Raw genomic sequence first — 26333 nt, forward strand, 5'->3', positions numbered from 1 at the left:
GGTTGTGGGCGGGACCAGACAGTACCTAGGGGGATCTAAGCTCGACCAATCCCGGTTCAAGGATTGTGTTGGGGGGCCTGGCAGGGGGTGTCCCGACCCCCCTTTCCCGGCATCCTGGGGGATGACCCCGGTGCCAGGCCCGGCGCCGGCCGCCTGATGCCGGGCGGGCCGAGCCGGGGATGCTGGAACGAAGGGCGTTGCTATGGCAACGGGAGGCAGGGCCTGGAGGGGGGGACCGGGCCCAGGCTGGGGCTGGGGGGGCCGGCGGTGGCTGTGGCGGGGCGATGGCGGAGCGCGGCCCGGCCTTCTGCGGCCTCTACGACACGTCCTCGCTGCTTCAATACTGCAACGGTGAGACCCCTCCTCAGTTCCGACCCTGGCTCCGCCCAGGGCCGGACCCATTTCTTCCTGCCCCAACCTCCTCCTTCCAAGTCTCCATCCTCTCCCCTTGCTGAAGATCCTCCTTCCTTACCCGCCGCCACAGAGGACCCCGACCCCAGAGCAAGGTCCCTGATCCCCAAAGCCCTGATCCCAGTTCTCCACCCATCTCACCCTCCCCTTCTCCCCAGGTGGCTGGATGAAGAGGAGAGGACAGAACGTTCAGGAGCTTGGGGTTTGAGGGTGGAGGCCTGGAGACCAGGAACTCTGTTCTATCCCCTCCCAGTCCTCTGGGACCCTTCCCCTTCTCCCTGGCAGAGGGACTGACAGATTAGGGGGGGTGGCATTTGGTGTTGTTTTGTGGGCTGGGTGTGGGAGCAGGTAGGATGACCAGAGGATTTAGCCTCCACTCTACCCCCAAATCCTCAGGCCCCACCACTCCCAATCAAGACTCACCCCTTCTTCCTAGACACCCTTTCCTTCTGCGTGAAGGGCCACTGAGGGCCACTGTGAGCGTCAGGCCCAGATGAGGGGAGCAGGAGGTGGAGGGGAAGTGGAGGAGAGGTGGAGGTGGAGGGGAGAAGAGAGCGCTGGTCTCTGGGCAAAAGGGCTGCGGGTGGGTGGATGCTCAGAATGGAGCAGAGGGCTTGAGTTAAGGGGGGACGGGGTTGGCCCAAGAATGCAGCTGTGGCCTCTCTGCGAGGGGGCTTGAAGGACCTAGGTGAAAGCACATCCATTTCACTCAGGGGGCCCTGAGAAGGGACTCCAGTTTGGAGGCTCACTCCCCTGGTCACGCTGGAGTTGGCAGAGGACCAGGATGCTTACTTTGGCCCCCTCTGCCCCTCTAAGAGGCAGGCTGCCTAAGCCTGAGTCCAGGATCTGTTCTGCGGCTGCAAGGCTGTGTGTCCAAGCGCAAGTAACTTCATCCCTCTGGGCCTCAATCCGCTCCCACCTCCCCTCCTTCTCAAATGGATATAATACTACCATTACTAGAATTGCCTGGAGCAGTAGGTACCACAAGAATAGTTAATTGCATTCTGGGTTTACTGAGCATGTACCATGAGCCAGGAAACTGTGCTAAGTGTTTTGTATGAAGCGTCCTGCTCACTATAACGTTAGAAGGGGTCTCTCTTTTTCTCTCCCTCTCTCTTCTTTTCTTTTTGGGGGGGGGGTATTAGTAATGGTAGGTAAGAGGGGGCCTGGCACAACGAGGTGATTGGGCTCTCCTGCCCCTTCATCGAGTGACTGGGTGACCTTTGGCGAGTCTCTGCACACTCCCCCGGCCTCCATTCTTAGTTTCCTCCTTTGGAAGACGTGATGCCAGCGGGACGGGACCCCTTCGGAGTTCTAAGTCCTGACTGCTCCCTTCCTCCGACTTCGGGAGGCCCCCACCTTCCTCTGCAGGGCCAAGCACCGGACCAAAGAGGCGCTGGGTGGGGGGCAGGGCGGGCGAGGCCGGGCTGGCGATTGGGCCGCTAGGGGTGGCGGGGGGGGGGGGGGGGGGGGGGGGGGGGGGGGGGGGGGAGACGGAGGGGAGGGACGGACCCGGCTGCACTGCAGAGTCCAGCGGGCGGGCGGGCGGGGCGGCCTACGGACGTGGGATGGCAGGTGCGACCTCCACGTCCAGTCCTTGTTAATGATACCACCTTTACTTCCACCCGGCTGGGAGCCAGGTCTTCCTCGGTTGTTGGCAGCAATGAGTCTGGGTATGAGTGGTCTGGGAAGGAAAGAGGAGGGGGACACCTCAGCCCCTCCCACTTGGGGAAAATGGATTGGGTGTGTGTGTGGGGGGGTGATGGAGGAGTTTTTTTGGCTGCACCCATGGGCTGGAGAGGAGAGGGAGAGAGAATCTGGGGCGTGGAATACAGAAGCGGAATAAAGAAGAGGAACAGGGGAGAAGCTCCGGCTGGGATAGAGAGTTTGGTTGTCAGATCCCCGCCCGCATCTCCCTCCTGTGGGTCTCCTGGGTCTGAGATGCGCTGCCTGCAACCCCCAAATCTACCGCCAGGGGCCGCAGAAACTCTGTCCTTGTAGCCGACTCTGGGGTCGAACCCCTTGGTGAGGAGATAATGGGAAGCGGAGGGACCAGGCATGACATTTTGGCTCAGAAAGTCGTAAGAAACAGAAAGGGAACGTTAGTACCTGCGATAAAATATTAATATTCGTCAGAGGATGTTGAGAATCAATTCTAGAGCGATAGTGTCACTAGGAATAAGTTGGTGTCATTTTAAAAATATTGATATGGGGGCGCCTGGCTGGCTCAGTCGGTAGAGCGTGCAACTCTTGATCTCAGGGTTGTGAGTTCAAGCCCCACGTTGGGCGTGGAGCCTACTTAAAAAAAAAAAAAACTAAAATATTGGTATCACTCACAGATATTTAGCATCTTAGTCATAGAATCTTAAAATCAGAGCCGAAAGGCTCTTGACTGTTAGAATCTTAGAAAGTAAGAGAGGAAGGGACTTCCCTAAAGGTCACACCTCCAGGGCGGGCAGAGGAGTGTGGGGGCATATATGTCTGAGAGCGGTGGGGATTTCCTTCCCCTCGGAGCCCTCTTCCTGGCCCATCTGCCAGCGTCCCAGGCAGCTGCAGGTTGAGGGAGAGGAAGGGGCGGTGGCTGGCCCCTCTTTAACTCGGGAAGGTGGAGGGCAGGGGGGCGGGAAGGCGCGCGGGGGAACACCTTGGGCCTTGGAGCTCCGGAGTGGCCCCCGCAGCCCGCGCTACCCTTCCTTCCAGATGACAATTTGTCGGGCACGAGCGGCATGGAGGTGGACGACCGCGTGTCGGCGCTGGAGCAGCGGCTGCAGCTGCAGGAAGACGAGCTCGCGGTCCTAAAGGCGGCGTTGGCTGACGCGTTGCGTCGCCTGCGGGCATGCGAGGAGCAGGGCGCAGCGCTGCGCGCGCGGGGAACCCCCAAGGGCCGCGCGCCTCCACGCTTAGGCACCACAGCCTCGGGTATCTTTACCGGACCAGAGGGATGAGATGGGGAGAGGTCAGGACCTGGACCTTCATACTCACTCCTTCTGTCCTCTAACCCCATCCTCTAGTGTGTCAGCTCTTGAAAGGGCTTCCCACCAGGACGCCCCTCAATGGTGCGGGACCCCCGCGGCGCGTGGGCGGCTATGCCACCTCTCCATCCTCCCCCAAGAAGGAGGCGAGCTCCGGGCGCAGGTAAGGCACGGAAGCCGGGGTCCCTAGCCTTCCTCCAAGACCTGTGGGAGATGGGGGAACTCCTGTGCCCGAACTCCAGCCACGGAAAGCCCCAGGAGGGTCTCGCTCGCCTCGGACCCTGGTCTGCTAACCTCAAGGCTCCGTCCCTAACTACGTGCTCTCTCTTCGCAGCGCCCGCCGCTATCTGTCACCAGAGCGCCTCGCCTCCGTGCGCCGCGAGGACCCCCGCAGCCGCACCACATCTTCCAGCAGTAATTGCAGCGCCAAAAAGGAAGGGTAGGTGTCTGGGGTGGGGTCACGTCACGGAGGGTGCGGCCAGGACCCCAGATGGTCATGGAAGAGGGGATGGGGAATTTGGGGTGAAGCCCCAAGCCACGAGGTGATGACTTAGAGCGAGGCCATCTAGCTCAGAATGCGGGCACAGTGACTGAGGCTTGGAGAGACCGATCCCGAGGCAGCATGGTCCAAGTGGAAGGCGCAGCCAACATTGAGGGGTGTGGTCAAGCCTTAAGGGGCTGGGCCAGGATTTAGGAGACAATGAGGGGTTAGGGTCTCTAGGGAAATCAGGGAGGAGCCAGGCTTGTGGGCATGGCCCTTAAGGTAAAAGTCCATATTGAATCTTAGGGGTGGGGCCAAGAGCAGAAGCCTCAAAGGAGTATCTGCAGGGAACAGGGGAATAGAGGGAGGGGTATGATCTGGATTTGAGAGCATGGCCAGAGTGTTAGCCAAGGCAGAACCAGAACCTGGGCTGCAGATCACCGGGCGGGATACCAGTTGGTGACATGTGTGATACTAGAAGAGAGTGGAGCAGAGTCTGAGACTAGGCCAGAGGGGCGGAGCCATATATGGACGTGGCCAAAACTCCAGGAGGCGGAGTCAACCTGGAAGCTTTGAAAGGACTCAACCCAGGGTCTGGATCCCGGTAAAGAGGTAGTAGTCAGAATGCCTGGCGGACCCGAGGCGGGGAGAGGGCCGGGAGGAGCAGTCAATTATCAAGAGAGGAGTCAACTTTGGGGACGGATCAGAAAGGGAGGTGGGTGTGATCACAATGTTGGGCGTGGTCGATTCCCTGGAAGCTGGACCACACTGAAGGTCTGGGAGGAGTGAAAACCTAAGGATGGAGTCCCGATGCTGTGGGCCTGGGGGCTGAACTAAGGCTGGAGCTGAGTCACAACCACACGTTTCAACCCCACTCAAATAAGAGCAAACATGCATATAGTGGCTATGTGCTAGGCACCACTCCAGGCACTTTGCGTGAATTAACCAATGTAATCCTCGCAATCACCCCGCGAGGTGGGTACTCTTGTTATCCCCATTCTTAAAACGGGGAAACCGAGGCAGAGGTTGGGCAACTTGTCCACACTGCTAGGAAGTGGAAGAGTTGGGGTTTGAACTCAGACAGACGTGCCCCCTATCCCTGTTCTCAAACAACACTCTCCCCCATCCCCCCCACCCAAAGAGCCTGGTGTCAGGACCCCACAGCCCGGGATCTGAGACCCAGAGTGACCGGCCTGCTCCCGGGGTCGGCCGCGGAGGGCGGGGCAGGGCGCGGCGGGGCAGGCGCCTCCCAGGGCCGGAAGCGGCGGAGCCCGTCCCGGCTCCACCCCCGGCCCCGAAGCTCCGCCAGCCGCCGCCATGAGTAGCTTTGGAGCTGGGTGAGACCCTCTCGCAGACCCCCTCCTCCCTGCACTCCCGGGGCCTGGATCCCCGGTTTCCCCTCGGCCCCGCCAGGGACCCACCCAGGCCCGCGAGTATCACCCGGTTCCGCCGGCGAAGGGACTGTGGAGACACGCCCCTTCACCGCTTCCCTTGCTGCTTGAAGTTTGGGGCGCTGTGGGACTGGGGGTGGGGAGCGCTGGGAGCGCGGTGCTGCTTAGGAGGGAGGGGTCCCTGGTGACTCCCGTCTTCCAGGATCGCGTCCCTGCCACTTCGTGCTGTGTGATCTTTGGCGATCACTGCCTCTCTGGGCCTGTGTCTTAGGCTCTGCAAGATCAACCGAGCAAAGCACACGGCCTGCAGAGAGGCAGCGCTCCGCTCCTTACGCGGCCCCCATTATTCATCAGAGACCACCCGGGAGCGGTGGGGGGGGCAGTGGTTTCTCCCCTTTGTCTGACCTGCCTGCTAATTAGGGCGCTTTCTCTCCCCATTTCCTGACAGCAAAACCAAAGAAGTTATCTTCAGCCTGGGTGAGTAGGGACAGGGGGAGGGGCATGGCTGGGGATGGCTGGAGGTCAGGAGACCCGGCTTCCTGAATCTTTGCCTCCTTGGCCTCAGTTTCCCCGCCCATTTTTTTTTTTTTTTAAAGTGAAGCCTGAAGGGGAGAGGGAATAGGGATGGGGGCTGGTGCAGGGGCCTGACCTCTGGGGGTGTCCTGGCAGAGGAGGGCTCCGTGAAAATGTTCCTGAGGGGGCGCCCTGTGCCCATGCTGATTCCTGATGAGATGGCGCCCACCTACAGCCTGGACACGCGCTCCGAGCTGCCTCCTAGCCGGCTCAAGCTGGACTGGGTGTATCCTTTTGCCCTAATCTCTTCCCCGCCCTTCATCCCCCAGTCTGGAGGGGCCATCTCCAGATGTCTTTCTGGTTTGAGACTCCAGGAGGGAAGGTCTTTGCTCTGAATCAGGTGGGACTGGCAGGGGTCTGTGGCCTGAAGGGTCAGGATGACCTTGGAGTCCGGAGGAAGCAGCAGGAAAGCAGGTTAGCTGAATGACCTTTTATGATTCAGGAAAGCAGCAAATGTTTGCTGAGTGCCTTCCATATGTCAGATACTCTCCTACATCGCAGCCATCAACCTGAGCTCACCTTCTAAGGAGGGGGCGGGGAAGGGGTGGGGAGAGAGCAGAAGATACCAGAAGCCAGTGGTCAAATAAGGTAATTTCAGTTAAGTAACGAATGCTGGTGGGTGCCTGGGTGGCTCAGTGGTTGAACATCCACCTTCAGCTCAGGTCCTGATCCTGGGGTCCTGGGATCTGAGTCCTGCATGTGGCTCCCCACAGGGAGCCTGCTTCTCCCTCTGCCTATGTCTCTGCTTCTCTCTCTGTCTCTCATGAATAAATAAATATATACTTTTTTATTTATTTTATTATTTTATTTTTTTATTATTTTTTTAATAAATACTTTTTAAAAAATGTAATAAATGCTGGGAACACAGGAACCCAAGGTCATGTGAAAGGAGTCACTGTTTCTCTGAGGAGGGGGCCTTTGAGCTGCGTAAATTGAACAATTAGGAGCCAGCATAGGAAGAACTAGAAGAATGTTCCGGAGGGATGGCAGGTACAAGGGCACTGCAGCCACAGCGAGCTTGATGTATTTAAGAAACAGAAATTGGAAATGGCGAAGAAGAATCCTATCTTCGGAGCCTGGCAGGAATGGGTTGAAACCTCCGCCCAGCCTCTGGCTGGCTGTATGACCCTGGGCGAGTTGCCTCGCCTCTCTACCTCAGCTGTGTCCTCTAAAAAATGGGTTTCGTGATCTCAGATTCGTAGGGCTATGAAACAGTGCGTAGGGTGCCAAGCTCAAGATATGTGGTTTATAAACAGAGATTGATAAAATAGTAACTACTCATTATTGATGACTTAGATGCCAGGCACTGATCTAAAGTGTTTTATGTATAGATATGATGAATGATATGATCCTTCTCTTGTAGAATTGAGAATATATTTGTACAATGAGCAGCATCTGAGAGCTCTCTGAAGCCTGCAGTTTGGGAATTATGACCACCACTTTCTGGATGAGAAAACAGTCCAAGAGGGGGCACTGAGCACTGTCCTGGGGAGTCAGAAGTGTTCTGAGGCAAAGAACTCTTGATTCTGTGGCCCAAGCTTTTTCTAAAAAGCCCAGTGGGGCTAGGGGTCAGCATCCTAGGGACCCAGTATCTGTCCTCTTCTCTTGGCCTTGGTTCTGCTCTGGAGGAGGCAGGGATCTTAGAGGCCAGGGTCTCTTTGAGACAGCTGGAAATATTCACGAGACTCAAAGCATACTCAGCTGTTGTGCCAGGCTGGATCAGCTGAGGCTGCAAAAATCAGTATGGACCTCAGATGCCCCATCTCGGAAATAACTGCAGGGTAGAGCAGTTTTCTGTGGGGTCAAGATACACATGTCAGCATTCATTCAGATATTTTCTTTTTTTAAAGATTTAATTTATTTGACAGAGAGAGAGCACAAGCAGGAGCAGCAGCAGAGGGAGGAGAAGCAGGCTTTCTGCCAAGCAGGGAGGTCGATACAGGGCTCCATCCTAGGATGCTCGGATCATGACCTGAGTAGAAGCAGAAGCTTAACCAACTGAGCCACCCAGGCGCCTCTGGATAATTTCTGAACATCTGGGGCCAAGGGCTGGGGACTTAGTAGTCACCATGACCTCTTCCCCTCCTAGGGCTCCCCATCCAGTGTGGAGACAAACTCTTTGACAGTGACAACCCCCCGTGAGTGAGGCTGGGATGGGGGACCCCAGTTGGGCAGCTGGGTCAGGGAGGGCTTCCCAGAGGAGGAGTTAAAGAAGTGAATGAAACAGCCCAATCTTGGCCACCACGGAACTCACAGTCTCATTGGGGAATAGGGACAGTTAACCAATTAACCAGATAATTACTGAGTGACATGAGGCCAGTGTTCGAGGAAGTGACAGCTGAGAAGAGTAGCAGGTAGAGTGTACTAGGCAAAGGGAAAGGTCATTGTCAAGGCCAGAGTCATGATCTTGGCATTTTGAGGAATTCCAAGATCAGAGAAGCCCTGTTGAGATCAGGAAGGGACCAGCCAGGCCAAGATGGGGGGAGCCATAGAAAGTTCTGAACAGAGGAGTGTCAGTCATTCCTTTCTCAATACTGAATTCTTATGTCTGTTCTGATCTGGGCACAAGGGAAATAGCAGTGAACAAAACCGACAAAGATTCCTGCTGTCCTGGAGCAGATACTCTAGTTGGGGAGACAGTTAAGCTGGGTGGGATTCCAATGAGTGTACAACAGAAATATGAGTGGGAGAAGGGAGTGGAGGCAGTGAGGGTCCATGAGTTTGCAGTTTTAAATAGTATGGGTAGGAAAGGCCTCTCTGAGGAGCTGGCAGTAGAGCAGAGACTTGAAGAAGGTGAGGGAGCCATGGAGAGATGAAGGAGAGGAGTACTCAGGTAGAAGGAACAGCAAGTGCAAAGGCCCTGAGGTGAGAACAGAGAGGGAGGCCAGTGTGAGTGGAACCAGACTGAGGAATGAGGAATCGGCCCAGATCAGACCAGGCCTCGTGCCTGGGCTTTCGTAAGGATTTTGACTTTTGCCCTGAGTTAGTTGGGACCCATGGGAAGGTTGGAGCAGATGTGAGCTAACTTAGTGTTCACAGGTCTTAACAGGATCCTTCTGGAGAAAGGCTGGGAGGGGGAGGTTATATCCATGTTCTGTGGCTGCTGTAACAAAGTACCACAACTTGGTGGCTTAAAACAGAAAAAGTTTTACTCCCACTTTTGGGGGCCAGAAATCCAAAATCAAGGTGCCAGGAGGGTCACAGTCCCACCAGAGGCTCTGGGGAGAATTTGTCCCATGTCTGTCTTCTAGCTTTTGGTGGCTGCCAGCAGCGCTTGGGGCTCTTTGGCCTGTAGCCACTGCACAGCACTGCAGACTCTGATTTTCCTGTGGGTCCCATCCCACCCCCTTACATCCCCCGGCCTGTTCTCGGCTTTTCCTCTCTGATTCTTAGAAGGGCACTGTCTTTGGATTTAGGGCCCACCCAGATAATCCAGGATAATCTCATCCTGAGATCCTTAATTACATCTGTAAAGACTCCCTTTTCCAAGTAAGGTCATATTCATAGGTTGGGAGGGTTAATATTTTGGTAGACCTAGTGTTGGGGGTGGTATACCCCCGGCGGGGGAGAGGGTCTTAGTAGAAGCAGGAAAACCTAACCCAAGTGGGTGCTCCCTGGTAGTCAGTGCACATGTGGAATGATAAACAGGCTCCTTGACCGGCCCCTGGGCATCTCCAGCTATGGCTACCGCGGCCGGGACTGTCGGGCCAACCTTTACCTGCTGCCTACCGGGGAGATCGTGTACTTCGTGGCCTCCGTGGCCGTGCTGTACAGTGTGGAGGAGCAGAGGCAGCGGCACTACCTGGGACACAACGATGACATCAAATGGTAAGACCTGGGAGGGGCGGTGGGGGCGTGGGGGGAGGGGCCAGGACTTTGCTGGGCCGACAGGCTGAACTCAGGGGGAAAAAATGTGGATTGATTATCAGTATCTTAAAGGTCAGTAAGTTCCCTCAGATGCCTGGATGTTGCACTTCTTTCGAAACCTCCTAGGTGGTGCCCCCAGACAATCCCACAGCATGTTGGAGCCAGGTAGAGAGAGCCCCTATAAGTGGGGGCGCTCTCCTGGCCACCATTTGGGTGCAGGCCTGAGCCTGGCAGGCATTTGAGTTAGAGACCCCAGGCTTGCTTCTGAGGCTGAGTACCCAGAGAGTGCCCCCCTCCTCCCTTACCCTTCCGGAAAGACAAAATAGATGTTTATCACTCAGCCAACTTGTGGAATGAATAGCCCAGGCCCTGTGACTTCAGCCTGCCACGGGAGGGGTGTCCAGGGCCCGCCGTGAGCCCGCTCCCTCCCACTGAGCCCTGTCCATCTGTCCTCTCTCTCAGCCTGGCTGTCCACCCTGATATGGTCACCATTGCCACCGGGCAGGTGGCAGGCACCACTAAAGAGGGGAAGGTAACAGACTGGAGGGGGCAGGACTTGGAGACTCGGGCGGGGTGGGGGTGGGGGCAGACAGCTGGGCCCCCCCCAGGTAACAGGCCTCTTTCTTCCTTGCAGCCACTACCACCACACGTGCGCATTTGGGACTCAGTCTCCCTCTCCACCTTACATGTGCTGGGCCTGGGGGTGTTTGACAGAGCTGTGTGCTGTGTAGGCTTTTCCAAATCTGTGAGTCCTGCGCCACCCTTCGACTGCCCCCCACCTCCAGAGTCAGGAGTTAGCGCCTATCTTTGTGACCTCACGGGGATGCTCTTAGCCCATGTGAGGGGGACTCACATGTCCTGATTGTCCCCAGACGAACTCCTCAGCAATCCTTTGATCAGCCCATGCTCATGCTCATGCTCGTGGCATTATTTTTGGCACCAACTTTCATTCTTGAAAGGTCCTTATCCCTTAGGCATTGTGAGCCAGTGTGTAGGGCCAGCGTGGTTCCCTGTGGGCGGCCTGGGTGGATGTTGGCAGGATGGGCGTTGGCAGGTCTGGGTGAGATAAGCACAGAAATGGAGAGTAAGCCTTTAGGAATTTGTAGAGCAATTTGATATTTCCCACAACATCCAAGTCTGAGATCGGTGGGCTTTTTCATCATATTTTACATTTTTATCAAAATGTAGTTTACCTAAGTATTGACATGCAATGGATTGAGGAATAAAAAACAACTGGTCCTCCCACCGATTGTGTAAGAAACACTTGGATTAGAGCCTCAGAAGTTTTCTGAGGCCTCAGGAGTGCTTTGAGAGCACTGGCTGTGAGGGGAGAAAAGCTAGTTTGTTGTCACACGGTGTGTATATGGGGGTGGGGTGGGGAGCCCTACAAAATCAAAACCTGTTCAATCAAAAGTATAAATACCCAATATTTTACCAACTTGATTGTTGAAATTCATGTACATAAAAATCATGCCATCTAAGAGGGCAGATTAAATGGTTTCAGGATTCCTGACCACGTGGTGGCTGCAGAGAAAAAGTAGCTGAGGGCAAATGAGATTAATTTCTTCGGGAGCAAGTCATTTCAAAAGGGAAAATTATAGAAACCCTTTAAGATGTGTGTCTGGCTGCTGGATAGGGAGAGTATTTGAATGTGTTTCATATATCGTGGGCCAGGAGCTTTGAAAATCTTAAAACAAGCCTGAGTGGGGAATGCTTCTGTGGGCAAAGTGTTGGGATGGATCCTGACCCACCTTCTCTGCCCTCCTCCCACCCCCACCCCCTGCCACCTCTCTCCCCTTTCTAGAATGGGGGCAACCTGCTGTGTGCAGTGGACGAATCCAACGATCACATGCTCTCTGTGTGGGACTGGGCCAAGGAGGCCAAGGTGGTGGATGGCAAGGTGGGATGATTGTTCTCATCCTCTCTCCTTGGGGTGCCTCTGTGGGACTGGCTGGATCTCAGCAGTTAGGAGTCTGGAATCGGATAGACTCATGTTTACGTCCAAGCTTTACCATGTGGTAGCTGTGTGACTTCAGGCAAGAGGCTTACCTTTCTGAACCTTGATTGCCTCATCTGTAAAATGGGGATAATGGTAAGATCTTCCTAGCAGGGCCCTGACTTTGATGTTGTGATATGAGGTGGCTGAACCAGGCCTACCAAAAAGGTCCATACGAGGCAGCTACTGACCGGAGCCTTGCAATGTCCAGGACATTGACTTGGATCTCTGGTGGTGGCCTGACTTCTAGCTGAGTATGAAACATGGTAGAGGGGACAGCTACTTGCCCAAGGTCATGTGCCTATTTTTGTTATGGGGCAGGAGATCTAGGTGCTGGTTGGGGCCCACAGTTCGGGGATAGAGACTCAGTGATTGAGAAGCCAGGCTCTGGAATCAGATCTATGTGAGTTGATTCTGGATTTGACTCTTTCTTACCTGGCTGCATGGCCTAAGGCAAGAGACTTCCTCTCTTTGAGCCTCACATCTTCATCGGTAATGGAGGGCACTAATGAGCCTTACCTCACAGGGTGCTGTGAGGATTACAGGAATTAATGGATAAAGTGCTTAGCACAGCACTTGATGGAGAGTCGGGGCTCTCCAAGGTCTGCTTTTATATTGATGAAGATGGCAATAACACTTTACTGGCTGGCCCTGCCTCCTGTACTTTAGTTTGCCTTATACTAAATATAAGGTTGTGGAGTGCGTAACCCATGCAGCTATATAGGGCAGTCCTACGTGGGGTGGCCCTGGTGGCTTTGAGGTCCTCATTCAGAATCTCCCCCACTCCCCAAAGTGCTCCAACGAGGCTGTGCTGGTGGCCACCTTCCACCCCACAGACCCCACCCTGCTCATCACCTGCGGGAAATCCCACATCTACTTCTGGAGTCTGGAGGGGGGCAGCCTGAGCAAACGGCAGGGCCTCTTTGAGGTGAGTGCCAGGGGTGTGGGGATGGGCTGACCCTGAGAGAGGCAGGCAGAGACACCCAGGTAGACAACAAAACGAGGGTCCCAGAGGCTGGAGATTATGGGGATGATGAGATGTTACCTCAATTTCCTTATCCATACCGGGAAGATAATCCTCCTTAACTCTAAAGTTGTAAGGATTCAATGGGGTAAAGAGTATAGCAGCTCCTGACAGGTAGTAAATGCTCATTAAGCAGTGCTGTGCTTGCTGAGAATATGGAAAAACACAGAGGTCAGAGGCTGACTGGCCGACCGAGATATGTACCCAGACAGAGAGATGCTGAGCAGGAAGTAGGGGGCCTGGAAAGGAAGATGCAGGGGCACCTCCGACAGGGCTGGCCTGCCTTTGGTAAGAACTGGGGCCCTGAGGCACAGATGAAACAGAGAGATTGAGGAGAGGGAAAGTGGGGTGAGGTAGAGAGAGGCGCAGGGGTGGAGCGGGGAAGCCAGGGACAGAAAGAGGGGGAGACCTGGGACAGACGGGGGACCCTGGGAACAGAGGAAGGGAGACCTGGGGATGGACAGAGGGGGAGACCCAGGGACAGAGAGAGGATAGAAGAAAAGTCAGAGAAGAGGCAGGAAGTGGGCCCAAGGTTGGGCAAGGGAGACGAAGTGGTCAGAAGCTCTAGACCATGGAGCAATCCATGCAGGCAGGCTGGAGGCAGGATGCTCCACACTGGGTCTCACCCCCAAAAGCATGGAGGGATGTCCCCAGGACCACGGTCCTGGATGGCAAGTGAGCTCTGGGAAGCTGTCTGCTTCAGCAGCCTTCTGACACCTTCCCCTCTTCCTCCACCCTAGAAACACGAGAAACCGAAGTATGTGCTGTGTGTGACCTTTCTGGAGGGTGGCGATGTGGTCACCGGGGACTCTGGGGGGAACCTCTATGTTTGGGGCAAAGGTCAGTGTCACCCCACCTGTGTGGTCCAGTCCTCCCTAACTCCCTTTGGCTCAGCCTCCCTCTGTCCTAGCTTGTGTGGAACGTAAGATAACCCAGGCCAAATCTTCACTTACCTAATTCCCACCCCCAGTCGAGGCCCAGCTTCCCTGTCCCCATCTCCACGAGCTCTTGACTTACTCCCCAGCCTTGTCTTCTGCAAATCCCATGGCAGGGAGCAAGTTTGAATTATAAACGAATGAGCTGGTTAACCCAGATGCAAGTGAATGGACGGATAGGTGTGTGGATGGGTGTGTGGAGAGGTGGTTTGTCCCAGAGCTGTGAACGAAGAATAAGGGAGTGAATGAAGGGTTGTTCTACCCAATGAGTGGAAGATTAAGTGTCTTCCACTGTCCTCCTTAATGGCGAGTGATGAGGTGAATGAACAAGTAAATGAATGAATTGTTGTCCCAACCGATGGGTTGGTGTGTTGGCCCAGCAAAGGCTAATGGGGTGAATGAAAGCTTGCCCCAGCCTTTGCATGAATTGTGAAGGAAGAAATGAATGGCTTGTCCCAGCAGATGGATGGCATGAACCAATCAGTGAGTTTTTTGGCCTGGGTACGTTTGCTTTCACATACATGATGCTCCTTATTCAAGGCTGCACAGATGAAAAACCATAGGCTCCTGGAGCGCCTGGCTGGCTCAGTCAGTAAAGCGTGTGACTCCTGATCTCAGGGTTGTGAGTTGTAGACCCATGTTGGGTGGAGAGATTACTTAAAAAAAAAAAATCTTGGGGCACCTGGGTGGCTCAGTGGTTGAGCATCTGTCTTCGGCTCAGGGCGTGATCCCAGGGTCCTGGGATCAAGTCCTGCACTGGGCTCCCCGCAGGAAGCCTGCTTCTCCCTCTGCCTATGTCTCTGCCTCTCTGTGTCTCTCATGAATAAAGAAAGAAAAATGTTAAAAAAAAATCTTGAAAACAAAACAAAGAAAAAGAAAAACCATAGGCTTAGAGAAAGGGAATGACCCAGCAAATGACCAAGCCAGGCACCCTGCCCCACCGCACATGAGTATATGGGAGACAGGCCTGAGTCAGGTGTTGCTTTATGATGGAGACTCAGTTGTCCTATCAGTAATATGGGTGTAATACCACTACCTCCATTACAGTGCTGTTTGGAGCTTCCCTTGAGCTTAGACAGCTGAGAATAAGCTCTGAACAGTTGGCAGTGTGTCTTTCCCAGCAGGCTATGAGCTCTCTAAGGGGAGAGACTGGGTCTGATTAATTTCTGTATCCCCAGACCCACCACAGAGTCCGTCCCATGGGACTGCGGGGTGGTGGAGAGCTAAGAGGACAGGATGGTATATGTACCCGTGATACCACATCTAAGTTGAAAGATGGACACTGAAGAGGACTGTCCCTCTGAATCGCTGCCCCAGCCTCTTCCCTGGTCCCTGGTCTTCAGTCTTGCCTCCTGGAATTCCCTTTCTTCTCAACCAAGTGTAAATCTGACCCCATTCTTCCACCAAACTCTTCCATTGCTCCTTAGTTCCCTCCAAACAAGGTCCAGGTTCCTCACTGAGTCCTCTGAGACCCTGTGTGGTCTGGCCGTACCTTCCCTTGCCCCTCGTATGTTACATGTAATCACACCTGATTTTTTTTTTTTTAAGATTTTATTTATTTGAGAGTGAGAGTGTGCGCATGCATGTGTACAAGTGGGAGAGGGGGGGAAGAGGGAAAGGATCCTAAGTAGACTGCACTGAGCACTGAGCCCTAGTTGGGGCTCTAGGCTCAATCTTATGACCCTGAGATCATGATCTGAGCCGAAACCAAGAGTCAGACGCTCAACCAACTGTGCCACCTGGGTGCCCCAGACCAGGTTTTTTATGGTTCCCTAAACAGTGCATGCTCTCTCCTCCTCTCTTCCCTTTGTGCACATTGTTCCTTCTGCCCATAGTGCTTTTCCACCCTCTGTTGTCCTAGCCGACTCCTACTCATCCTTCAGATCCTTGCTCAGCCATCTTCTCCTCCAGGGAGCCTTCTTCAACCACCAGGCTGGGTATCCTCTCTGGGATCCCACAGTCCCCTGGGTTTCCCCCCATCCTAGCCTCAACTACCTTGGGTTGCCACTGACTAGTACTAGATCTGTCTCTGAAATTGGACTCTGAGCCCCGTAACAGCAAGATCTGACATCATCTTGGTCACCACTGTGTCCCCAGCCTGAAGCTGGGCCCAGAGTAAATTCAAGTTAAATAATTGTTGATTGAGTGGATTAATGGATGAATGAGTGGATGGTCAAATGGACAGATGAGTGGATATATGGGGAAATGGGTAGATGGGCTGGAAGGCAAATGGGCGGATGTTTGGATAGAAGGATGGATTGGCAGGTGGATGATAGTTGGATGAAAGGGGAATGGATGGATGAGAGGTGGATGAATGGGTGGTTGGGTCAGTAGACAGACGGATGGGTAGAGGAATGGATGGGTGGATGAGGGGGTGGATGGATCAAAAGTGGAAGGATAGATGGGTAGACATTAGTTCAGATGGTTTAATGGATGAATGATAAGATATTAGAATAGATAGGTAGTGAGTGAGTGACTAGCTGAATGTAGGATTGGGCATTCTAGGTGCTTTCAGGGGTCAATACAGGGACAGCCTTCCCATGCTTATCCCTGCCCCTGGCCCCCCCTCTTCACCCTCACAGGTGGGAACCGCATCACACAGGCGGTGCTGGGCGCCCATGATGGTGGTGTGTTTGGGCTCTGCGCCCTGCGGGACGGGACGCTGGTGTCCGGAGGAGGCCGTGATCGTCGAGTGGTCCTCTGGGGTTCCGACTACAGCAAGCTGCAGGAGGTGGAGGTGAGGAGTGGGGAGAGGCTCCTAAGAAGGTGAGGGGATCTCCTACCCCACCAAGGCTCTGAATAGACCCTCCTCTCCGGCTGGTCTCCCCTCACCCCTTCCCTGCATGGTCCTACACTCATCTACCCCCACCCCCTCCACCCTCAGGTCCCAGAGGACTTCGGCCCAGTGCGCACCGTGGCGGAGGGCCGGGGGGACACCCTGTACGTGGGCACTACCCGCAACTCCATCCTACAGGGCTCTGTCCACACGGGCTTCTCACTGCTTGTCCAGGTGAGTGCTCCTCCTACATCTGTCCTCCTCCTCGGATCTTCCCATCTCTCTTCCCAATTCTATTTCACCCCACCTTCCTGCCCCATCCCTTTTCCTCTGGCCTGCCAAACCCCACTCAGCTCCCCTTTACCTGCACCCACCCAAGAAACCCACCCCTGTCCCAGTACCCCCTCCCAGGGCTCTCTTTGCTCCAGCAGCGAACGAGTTACCAGCTGGCGCAGCAGAGGGTCCCCAGGACCCTGCCACAACCATGCCACCCCTGCCCTTCTGTTCAGGGGTGGCGGCCCTTTCTGTTGGTTAAGTGTCCTGGCTGGTGGTCACATGGGCGGCAGGTGCCTTGGGCCGCACACCCCGCAGGTGCCATCTCCACAGATCTGAGAAGGCCCTCTGGAGTCTGCCAGTTTTTCTTCTTGCAGCTTAAATGTGACTTCTCCCTCCTAGTGTGCCCAAACCCTATCCCACACCCAGTTAACACCCCTCCACCCCAACCTACCCCTACTGGGGGGGATAATAGTATGGTAGTTGTGAACAGGAATTCTGGAGTGGGACTGCCTGGAGTCGAATTCGCAGCCCTGCTGCTGTTTAGCTGTGTGATATGAGGCAAGTGAGCCACCTGTGTGCCTCCATGAAGCGAGACAACCACAGAACCTGTCTTCATGGGGGGTTTGTAAGAACCCCATGAGTCAGTTCATATATAGTTTATCTATCTATCTATCTATCTATCTATCTGTCTGTCTATCTATCTATCTATCTATCTATCTATCTATCATCTATCTATTTTTCATATACAGCATTTAGAATGGTGCCTGGCCCAGAAGTCCTGGCCAAAATTACTCCTTGATCAGTAGTTCTGCTTCCCCCACTTATCCTTTTGTGCATTTTCCCCGTCAGGCTAGCTGAGATCCCTGCTCCTGCATTTAGATCTCATTCTGGCTCTGGTTTCCATAGAACGTGAAGGAAAACAAGGGTTAGAGGGATTTTCTAGATGACTCAAGGCCAGAAGGGACCCAAGAGACTCCTAAACATAGTAGCAATATTACGTATTATTGATTATTTATTAATAGATTAATGTATTAGAGCTTTATTATCAACATTAAAAATTACACTAATGTCAATAATTATATTATTACTGCTCATTGTTATCTAATATTAATAGTGTATATTAATAATAATAGTTAGCCATTTCCATTTCGTGAGCGCCTCGGACACTTTGCACCCATGATTCGAATGAGCACAACAGTGTCATGAAACATATACGGTGATGAGTCCCCTTTTACAGAAGATTAAACTGAGGATCCAGGGAGAAGTCATCTGACTGTCAGTAAGATGGGGCTGAGGTCAGACTGACCAGGCCGGGTACCTTCCATGGGATCCCACAGCCTTCTGGAAGCCACCTGACTGCCAGGGTTGAGCCCCCACCCGGCATGTCTCTTGTCCCCCCAACTGGAGAAGACAGGCCTGGGGGGAGGGGCAGCATTTGCCTCAAGCCATATACCAGGGCTAGGATCTGCTGTCACAGCCTCCTCCAGACACTCTGGGGAAAGGATCTTCTGTGTGGGGCACCTGTGACCCCAGTGTATTGCTGGGGCTAGTCTAGCTTTTTTTTTTTTTTTTTTTTTTTGAGAGAGAGAGAGAGAGAGAGAAAGCACAGGAGGGGAAGCAGAGAAAAAGGAAGAAGCAGACTTCCCACTGAGCAGAAAGCCTGACGTGGGGCTTGATCCAGGACCCCAGGATCATGACCTGAGCTGAAGGCAGACTCTTAACTGACTGAGCCATCCAGGCACCTCTGGTCTAGCACTTCTTTCTGCCACCAGGCTTAGTGGGGAATGGACATGGATTGGCGGTCTCCATACATCTGTCTCCTATTTCTGCCAGGGCCACGTGGAAGAGCTGTGGGGCCTGGCCACACACCCCAGCCGGGCACAGTTTGTGACATGTGGGCAGGATAAGCTGGTGCATCTGTGGAGCGCGGAGTCCCACCAGCCCCTGTGGAGCAGGATCATCGAGGTAAGGGGATGGGGCCCCGGCACCCTGGTCTAACAGAACCGTGTGTCTCAGTGGGTCAGGGCTCAGTGCATCAAATGGAAACCACATCTGGTGTTTTTAAGCAGACAGGAATTTTGATATATATAAAATTTTATTTTAAGATTTTATTTATTCATGAGAGACAGAAAGAAAGGCAGAGACATAGGCAGAGGGAGAAGTAGGCTCCTCACAGGGAGCCCGATGCGGGACTCGATCCCCAGGCTCTGGGATCACACCCTGAGCCAAAGGAAGATCCTCAACCGCTGAGCCACCCGGGGCATTCCAGTTTTTTTTAATTTTATGTATTTATTTGAGAGAGAGAGTATTCATGTGTAAAAGTGCAGGAGTGGGGGGGGGGGCGGGGGAAGGCAGAGGAATAAGCAGACTCCCCCACTGAGGGCAGAGCCTGACACAGGGCTCTTTATCCCAGGACCCTGAGATCAGGACCTGAGCCAAAGTCAGATGCTTAACCAATTGAGCCACCTAGGCACCCCTAAGCAGAGGGGATTTTTTAATTTTTATTTAAAGATTTTATTTGACAGAAAGAGAGCACAAGCAGGGAGAGTGGCAAGCAGAGGCAGAGGGAAAAGCAGGCTCACCTCTGAGCAGGGATCCCAATGCAGGGCTCCATCCCAGGACTCCGGGATCATGACCTGAGCCGAAGGCTTAACTGACTGAGCCACCCAAGGTGCCCCAAGAAGGGGATATAATACAGAGAGTTGGGTGCTTTCAGATTTACTTACTTAGAAGTTCTGGGAGCAGGTTCTCCCCTGGAAGGCGACCCAGAGCACCATCACAGAACCAATCTACCAGGGGAGCCTCTGCCTCTCCAGTCAGGAGGGTGGGGTCAGGAACACTGAGTTCAAGAAAATGCCATCGTCTTAGCTGTAGCCCAGGATCCAGGAAACTGTGGTCACTGCGAGTGCTAGCTCTGTAGCTGCTCTGTTCAGTAAGTGTGGCTTATCAATTAACTTTAAAATATAAATATAATCAGGAATTCAGTCCGTCAGTTGCACTAGCTACGTTTCAAACAAGTGGGTAGTGGCCACTGTATTGGGAAGTACACAGACCATGAACCTCTCCATCATTGTGGAGGCTTCTGAGGGACCGGCTTGCCCTAGAGCAACCCACCACTGGCTACATTTGCACTGGATACTGGATACTCTGTGCTCTTACCCTTCAAGGCCAGTGACAGCTCAGGAGCATAGCAAATGCCATTGCTTTCAGAGCCCAAATGCTGAGTGGAAATAGAAGGGCAGGACCTCTGCCTTCTGTCTTCCAGAGCCCACAAGAGCACAACGGATCACCTGACCCAAATCACAGTGGGACCCTAGCTGCAAAGGATTCTGGGCAGTGTAATTTTTAGGCTCCCCTGCCTATACAGTGTGGGACACTGGAACCTCAGTCCAGCATATCCACCACACCACTGTTTGAGGCTTTGCTCCGGGAATGCAGGGTTAACTCTGATCTGGGAATGCTTAATGGCCTTTGAACTTCTCTGAGTCAGGGATGGTGTGGTCTGGAAATTGTAAGGGCCATGTATCATCGTCCTCATTGTGGCATCGAACCACCTGGGAGCTGATAGAAACACAGAATCCTTAACCCCGTCCACAGAGTCTGATTCAGGAGGAGATCTGAGTTTGGGACCAAGAAATCTGCAAGTTGGTAATGAGCTCCCTTAGATTCTTCTGATTCGGGTCTGTTGACCATGCACAGAGAAACTGGCTTAGCACTTTACCCCACTTCATCCTTTTAATTTCTCACAACCTCCACAGGGCAGTGGGGATAACTGATCCCGCTTTGCTTAGAAATAGATGTAGAAAGGTAAAATCACTTGCCCATCATCCTGTGTAATTATACTCATAACCAGCCTTTGTGGGGCACTTCCTGTAAGCCATCTTGCAGTGTGTGGCAGCGGGTTACTAGAGGGTAGCACAGGAAGGTGAGGGCCCTCGGGTCAGGCTGAGTTGGCTCTGAAGTCCGGGATTGATGGCCAGGTAGACTGGAGACCCCAGTTCTCAGCCCTGCTTCCTTTTTTTTTTTTTTTTCTTACTTTTTTTTTTTAATAATAAATTTATTTTTTATTGGTGTTCAATTTGCCAACATACAGAATAACACCCAGTGCTCATCCCGTCAAGTGCCCCCCTCAGTGCCCATCACCCAGTCACCCCCAGCCCCCGCCCCCCTCCCCTTCCACCACCCCTAGTTCGTTTCCCAGAGTTAGGAGTCTTCCATGTTCTGTCTCCCTCTGATATTTCCTACCCATTTCTTCTCCCTTCCCCTCTATTCCCTTTCACTATTATTTATATTCCCCAAATGAATGAGACCATATAATGTTTGTCCTTCTCTGATTGACTTATTTCACTCAGCATAATACCCTCCAGTTCCATCCATGTTGAAGCAAATGGTGGGTATTTGTCATTTCTAATTCAGCCCTGCTTCCTGTCTTCCCTTAGGACCCTGCCCGCTCTGCTGGCTTCCACCCCAGTGGCTCTGTCCTGGCCGTGGGCACGGTGACTGGCAGGTAAAGCTGAGTAGGGGATTTGGGGAGGGCCTCTCTGCTTCCCCTGAGAAGTGTCCCTTGACACCCACCCCCCTACCCTATGTCCCCAGGGCCCACAGAATCTGTGATTAAGAGACTGTTCACCAATGACTGTTCTCTCAACATTTCTCTGGAGTCTGCCTCTCTCTCCCAAATCTTTTTTTTGTTTGTTTTTAAGATTTTATTTATTTATTTGACACAGAGAGGGCACAAGCAGGGGGAGAGGCTGGCAGAGGGAGATGGAGAAGCAGGCTTCCCGCTGAGTGGGAAGTCTGATGTGGGGCTTGATCCCAGGACCCTAGTCATGACCTGAGGCGAAGGCAGATGCTTAACCTACTAAGCCACTCAGGAACCTCATCTCTCTCCCAAATCTTTTTTTTTTTTTAAGATTTTTTTTTTAAACAAAGATTTTATTTATTTATTCATGAGAGACACACAGAGTGGCAAAGACATAGGCAGAGGGAAAAGCAGGCTCTATGAAGGGAGCCTGATGTGGGACTCAATCCCGAGACTCTGAGATCATGCCCTGATCCAAAGGTAGACGCTCAACCGCTGAGCCACCCAGGCGTCCCATTTTTAAGATTTTATTTATTTATTCATGAGAGACATAGAGACAGAGACATAGGCAGAGGAAGAAGCAGGCTCCATGCAGGGAGCCCAATGTGGGATTCTATCTGGGGACTCCAGGACCATGTCCTGAGCTGAAGGCAGACACTTAACCATGGAGCCACCCAGCCGACCCTCTCTCCAAATCTTTTCTGGGGTCCCTCCCTTAAGCCCCACAGATTGCTGCCCCACCCCCCCAGATCAGCTCCCATCCCCTCCCCCAATCATGCTTTCTCCTTAAAGATGGCTCCTACTGGACACAGAGACCCATGACCTGGTGGCTATCCACACCGATGGCAATGAACAGATCTCAGTGGTCAGCTTCTCTCCAGGTAAGCGGCGAGGCCCAGCGATCTTGGAGAAACCAGGCCTGGAAACTGATGCTCAGTTCCTAGCAGGGGGCAGGAGTGGAGCTGTGTGGCAAGGCCTAAGGGCCGGTCTAGGACTGTAGCGGGGCTGGAGCTCGGGACAGCTGAGGAGTCTGGAATAGCGGGGTGGGGGGCTGAATCTGACAGAGAAGGGGGTAGAGCCTGGGTGCCTCCTCATAGCCCCCCTCCCCCTCCCCCAGACGGGGCGTACCTGACCGTGGGCTCCCACGACAACTTGGTGTACGTGTACACGGTGGACCAGGGCGGCCGCAAGGTCAGCCGCCTGGGCAAGTGCTCGGTGAGTGGGCAGTGGCCCCCAGCCCGCGCCGCCACCCCGTCCAGGGGCTGCAGAATTAACCAGTTTTCTCCTTCAAGGGAGCACAGCTTCAACGCTACTGACTCTGCCCTGATCACTTCCAGGCGTCCTAGCCCCGCCCACACATTGCCCACCCCCCCTTACCCCCCCAACCCCTGTGTTACAAGCCCGCCCCTCTGTGTCTAGCTGTGCCCACCTGTTCCAAACCCCACTGTGTTCTAAGCCCTTTCTGTCTGGCCCCGCCCATCACGGTCTGGCCCCGCCCCCGGTAGTCTGGCCCCGCCCCCATGCTCCAAAGGCTGTGTATCCTTCCTTTAGCCCCCTTGTGTTCTCACCCTACCTCTGTATTTTGCCTTCCACCTTTCCTGGTCTCATCCCACCCTGTCCAGCTCTAACTCCACCCCTTCCCCTCCCCCCTCAGGGGCATTCCAGCTTTATCACCCACCTGGACTGGGCCCAGGACAGTAGCTGCTTTGTCACCAACTCCGGCGACTACGAGATTCTGTACTGTGAGTTCTCCAAAACCCAAAGGCGGTGCTCCTTCAGCCTCCCTAACTTACCTGTGCGATTTGCAGACACTTCTTACCTAACTTACGTGTGCGATTTGCAGACACACTTACCTGTGCGATTTGCAGACACTTCCCAACTTCTAGGGAAGGGAAACAGGGCTTTCAGATCTCTGTCCTCTGGCTCCCGTACTCAGGGGCTGTTCTGATTGATTGGTCTCCTGGCTTCTGATTTCTTCCTCTTCCTGGTTCAATGGGTAGAGTCCGGGTTTCTAAGCAGATGCCCCTGCTCAGGCCTTGAGTCGTCACCATCTAGGATCCACCCCTTCAGCCAAGTCAGGAGAGGTGGAATGAGCCCTAGGACCTTAGCCTCCTGTCTCGGACCTCTGTGTCCCTGGCCTGTGAAATGGATGGGTTAAGTCAGTAGTTTTTCCTGCTCTAAACCCTCAACACCCCTGTTTTCTGCTCCAGGGGACCCGGCTACTTGTAAGCAGATCACCAGTGCAGATGCTGTGAGGAATGTGGAGTGGGCCACAGCTACTTGTGTCCTGGGGTTTGGTGTGTTCGGTAAGTTCTGGAATGGGGGAGGTCCCATTGAGAGCAGGAGTTCCAAGAAACATCATTGACTGGTGGCCTTTGTAATCTCTTGGTTACCCCCAGGGCAAAAAATTCACTCTTTTATACACAAGGGCAGTTTTTGGGTAAGAGGAAGGGCAGGGTGAGGTGACCGTTTAGGGCCATTGGAGCTGTAATGAAGTGAGACCAATAGGTGGTGGGCCTGGCCCAGAGACGGTCACACTGCCAGTGTCCCAGCTACCCATTTGTTCAAGCATCAGTGCAGCCAACAGTTTCCCTGAGCACCTCTGTGCCCAGCCCTGAGCGGGCCAGAGCTGGCACACAGTGGTGACCGTGACAGCTCCGGCCCTGCCATCATGAGCCTCACAGTCCAGTGGTGGAGATGCACCTGTCCCCAGACAACCCCTAGTAGACTAGGCTGGGACTGGGCTGACACCTGGCCCCAGCCTAGGAGGGAATCATGGAGGGCTTACTTGAAGGAAGGGCTGTCGAAGCTGGACCTGGAGGATGAGGAGGTATAGTGAGGAAGGAAAGCAGTCTCTAGGCACAGGGAACCATAGCATGTCTCCCACAAAAGCAGGGAGGTGCCATAAAACTTGGCATTTGGAGAAATCCAAGACAGGAGGGCTAAATCATTGCAGAATTCAAGGAGAACTGCAGGGAGGAGGAGGCTGGAGCAGCGTGGTGCAGAGCCTGGGGATCATACTAAGAAGCCTGAGCTTTCTGGGGTTCCTGGCTGGCTCAGTCAGAGGGCATACGACTCTTGATTTCAGGGTCATGAGTTCAAGCACCATGTGGGGCGTAGAGATTACTTATATAAAATAAAACTTCAAAAAGAAGCAGCAGCAGCAGTAGCCTGGGATTTCTCCCAAGACCAGCTAGAGCCACAGAAGGGTTTTGAGCATTGGAGAGCCAGGATCAGTTACGCATTAATAAAAGATCATTCCAGTTCTCGTCCCTGGCTAGAGACAGGCTGGTAGGAGGAAGGCAGGGAGGCTGGGGCCTGCTCACCTCAGTGGTCCCTGCTCCCAGCTGACATCTCACCCCACCCCGCCCCTCGTCTTGCCCACAGGGATCTGGTCTGAGGGAGCGGATGGTACTGACATCAATGCGGTGGCCCGCTCCCACGATGGGAAGTTGCTGGCTTCAGCTGATGACTTTGGCAAAGTCCACCTGTTCAGCTACCCCTGCTGTCAGCCCCGAGTGAGTCTCCCTGGGGGGCCGGCAGGGTGGGGATACCACGGCACTGGGAGCAAGAGTGAGGCAGCCCTCTTCAGGCCTCAGTTTCCCCATCCGTTCAGGGAGCCAGTGGCTTGGTCCCAAGGGTTATTCTCAACCTCAAAGTTGGTAAATTTCAGAGTCTGTAGTAGCGCTAACGCTCTGCTCTGAGAGCCTATGATTCTGAGCTCTTTGCTTCTTTGAGCCTTATTAACACAAGACATATCCATTGAGCACCTACTCTGTGCCTGGCACAGGGGCTGCAGCAACGAACGTGACAGATCACCTCCTTTCACTTCTTTCTTTCCGTCTCACAGGCCCTCAGCCACAAATACGGCGGACACAGCAGCCATGTGACGAATGTGGCCTTCTTGTGGGATGACAGCATGGCCCTGACCACGGGGGGCAAGGACACCAGTGTGCTGCAGTGGCGGGTGGTCTAAAGGAGGCAGGAGAATCCCAGGGATGCGGGGCCAGGGGAGAGTCGGGTGGCAGGGCTGGAATTCTATTTTCGGGAGATGTCTATTGCCGAGTAGAGTAATATATACCCAGAGTATGTCTATAGCAGAGGGGGTTATGGGGGTGGGAGGGTAGGCTGACAAAAGTCGCTATTTATCGGGGCGGGAAGAGGGGTCACATTGCTTTGGGGGAGCCATTAAAGTATTTGATTTGGAGTGTTTTTTAAGTTTATTCTTTTATATCATCCAGAAATAAAGACACATGCACTGAAGTGGAGCGTCAGGGTCTGTGTACATGTGTCCATAGATTCGGTGTCCTTAAGCACGTGCATGGGACGGGGTGTATGGCGATGACAGTGCTGCGATGAGGGACGAAAGAGGACTCAGTTGGCCCACATCGCCAAACAGGAAGGACAGATGTGCCTCTGGAGGTCAGGGCCATCAAACCAAAGATTGGAGGGCAATCAGGATGCTCCCTCCATGACCTTCTCTGACCTTTTGCGAATCAGCATCTTTCTCAGACCAGCATCCTCCACACCACAGACACAAAGGGGGGAGGGGGTGCTTCAAGGTGCATTAATTGCCAGCCTTTGGCCTCAAATCCGAAAAATCCCAGGGAGAAGTTGTGATTGGCGCATCTGCAGATCCTTCAACTTGGCCTGCTGCTTGGGCTACTGTGATTGGCTCCATTTGGGTGAAGATCAGGCCCGGGACCCATCCTTGTGGCCAGGGGGATGGGATTGTGTGAGAAAGGGGAAGCCTCCCCCTGAGCCACAGGTTAAAGCAGAGCAAGGAACCCTTTCAGAGAAGCGGGCAGATGACATTAAGTGTCTGGGAGATGGCATATGAGGGCTCTGGGTTGCAAGAGCCAGAAACCCAACTCTCCGGCATAAATAATAATACGTTACCAGGTCATGATAGTGGGTAGTCCAAAAGGGGCCCAGCTGGATCCAGGAGACTCAACTGTGCTTATCAGGGTTCTCCTCTTGGGGATTTCTCTTAGTATCCACAAACTTGAGCGCATTTTTTTAATATATTTTTTTAAGATTTTATTTATT

General features: G+C 53.6%; 1 protein-coding gene and 1 non-coding gene across 5 annotated transcripts; both read left to right on the plus strand.

The window, feature by feature from the left end:
* Positions 1–25542, plus strand: EML2 (EMAP like 2). Of its 4 annotated transcripts, XM_038528561.1 has the most exons (22): positions 1–351; positions 3112–3330; positions 3423–3546; positions 3718–3822; positions 5704–5732; positions 5925–6054; positions 9507–9656; positions 10158–10227; positions 10330–10440; positions 11500–11595; positions 12485–12619; positions 13456–13555; positions 16233–16387; positions 16535–16660; positions 18536–18667; positions 21142–21209; positions 22077–22165; positions 22402–22499; positions 22939–23026; positions 23495–23590; positions 24672–24802; positions 25135–25542. In XM_038528561.1, exons 1-22 carry the CDS (start codon positions 180–182, stop codon positions 25258–25260), a joined length of 2550 nt encoding a protein of 849 aa, XP_038384489.1. In that variant the 5' UTR covers positions 1–179; the 3' UTR covers positions 25261–25542. The 4 variants fall into 4 exon arrangements, with proteins under 4 accessions (XP_038384489.1, XP_038384492.1, XP_038384491.1 ...); XM_038528564.1 differs by lacking the exons at positions 1–351; positions 3112–3330; positions 3423–3546 and having other exon boundaries at positions 9497–9656; XM_038528563.1 differs by lacking the exons at positions 1–351; positions 3112–3330; positions 3423–3546; positions 3718–3822 and adding an exon at positions 5102–5201 and having other exon boundaries at positions 9497–9656.
* On the plus strand, positions 5490–5578 carry MIR330 (microRNA mir-330). The gene has a single exon (NR_049482.1). It is a non-coding gene; the product is annotated as a microRNA mir-330 (primary transcript).
* Positions 25543–26333: the final 791 nt, after the last annotated feature.

Source organism: Canis lupus, chromosome 1, assembly GCF_011100685.1.
Source record: "Canis lupus familiaris isolate Mischka breed German Shepherd chromosome 1, alternate assembly UU_Cfam_GSD_1.0, whole genome shotgun sequence".
Taxonomy (NCBI): domain Eukaryota; kingdom Metazoa; phylum Chordata; class Mammalia; order Carnivora; family Canidae; genus Canis; species Canis lupus.

Bases quoted from the DNA above. Each gene is read 5' to 3' on its own strand.
- EML2 (XM_038528561.1), top strand. From the start codon at position 180: ATGCTGGAACGAAGGGCGTTGCTATGGCAACGGGAGGCAGGGCCTGGA. The intron at 9,657-10,157 runs GTAAGACCTGGG...CCTCTCTCTCAG, and splicing joins CACAACGATGACATCAAATG to CCTGGCTGTCCACCCTGATA. The intron at 11,596-12,484 runs GTGGGATGATTG...CACTCCCCAAAG, and splicing joins CCAAGGTGGTGGATGGCAAG to TGCTCCAACGAGGCTGTGCT.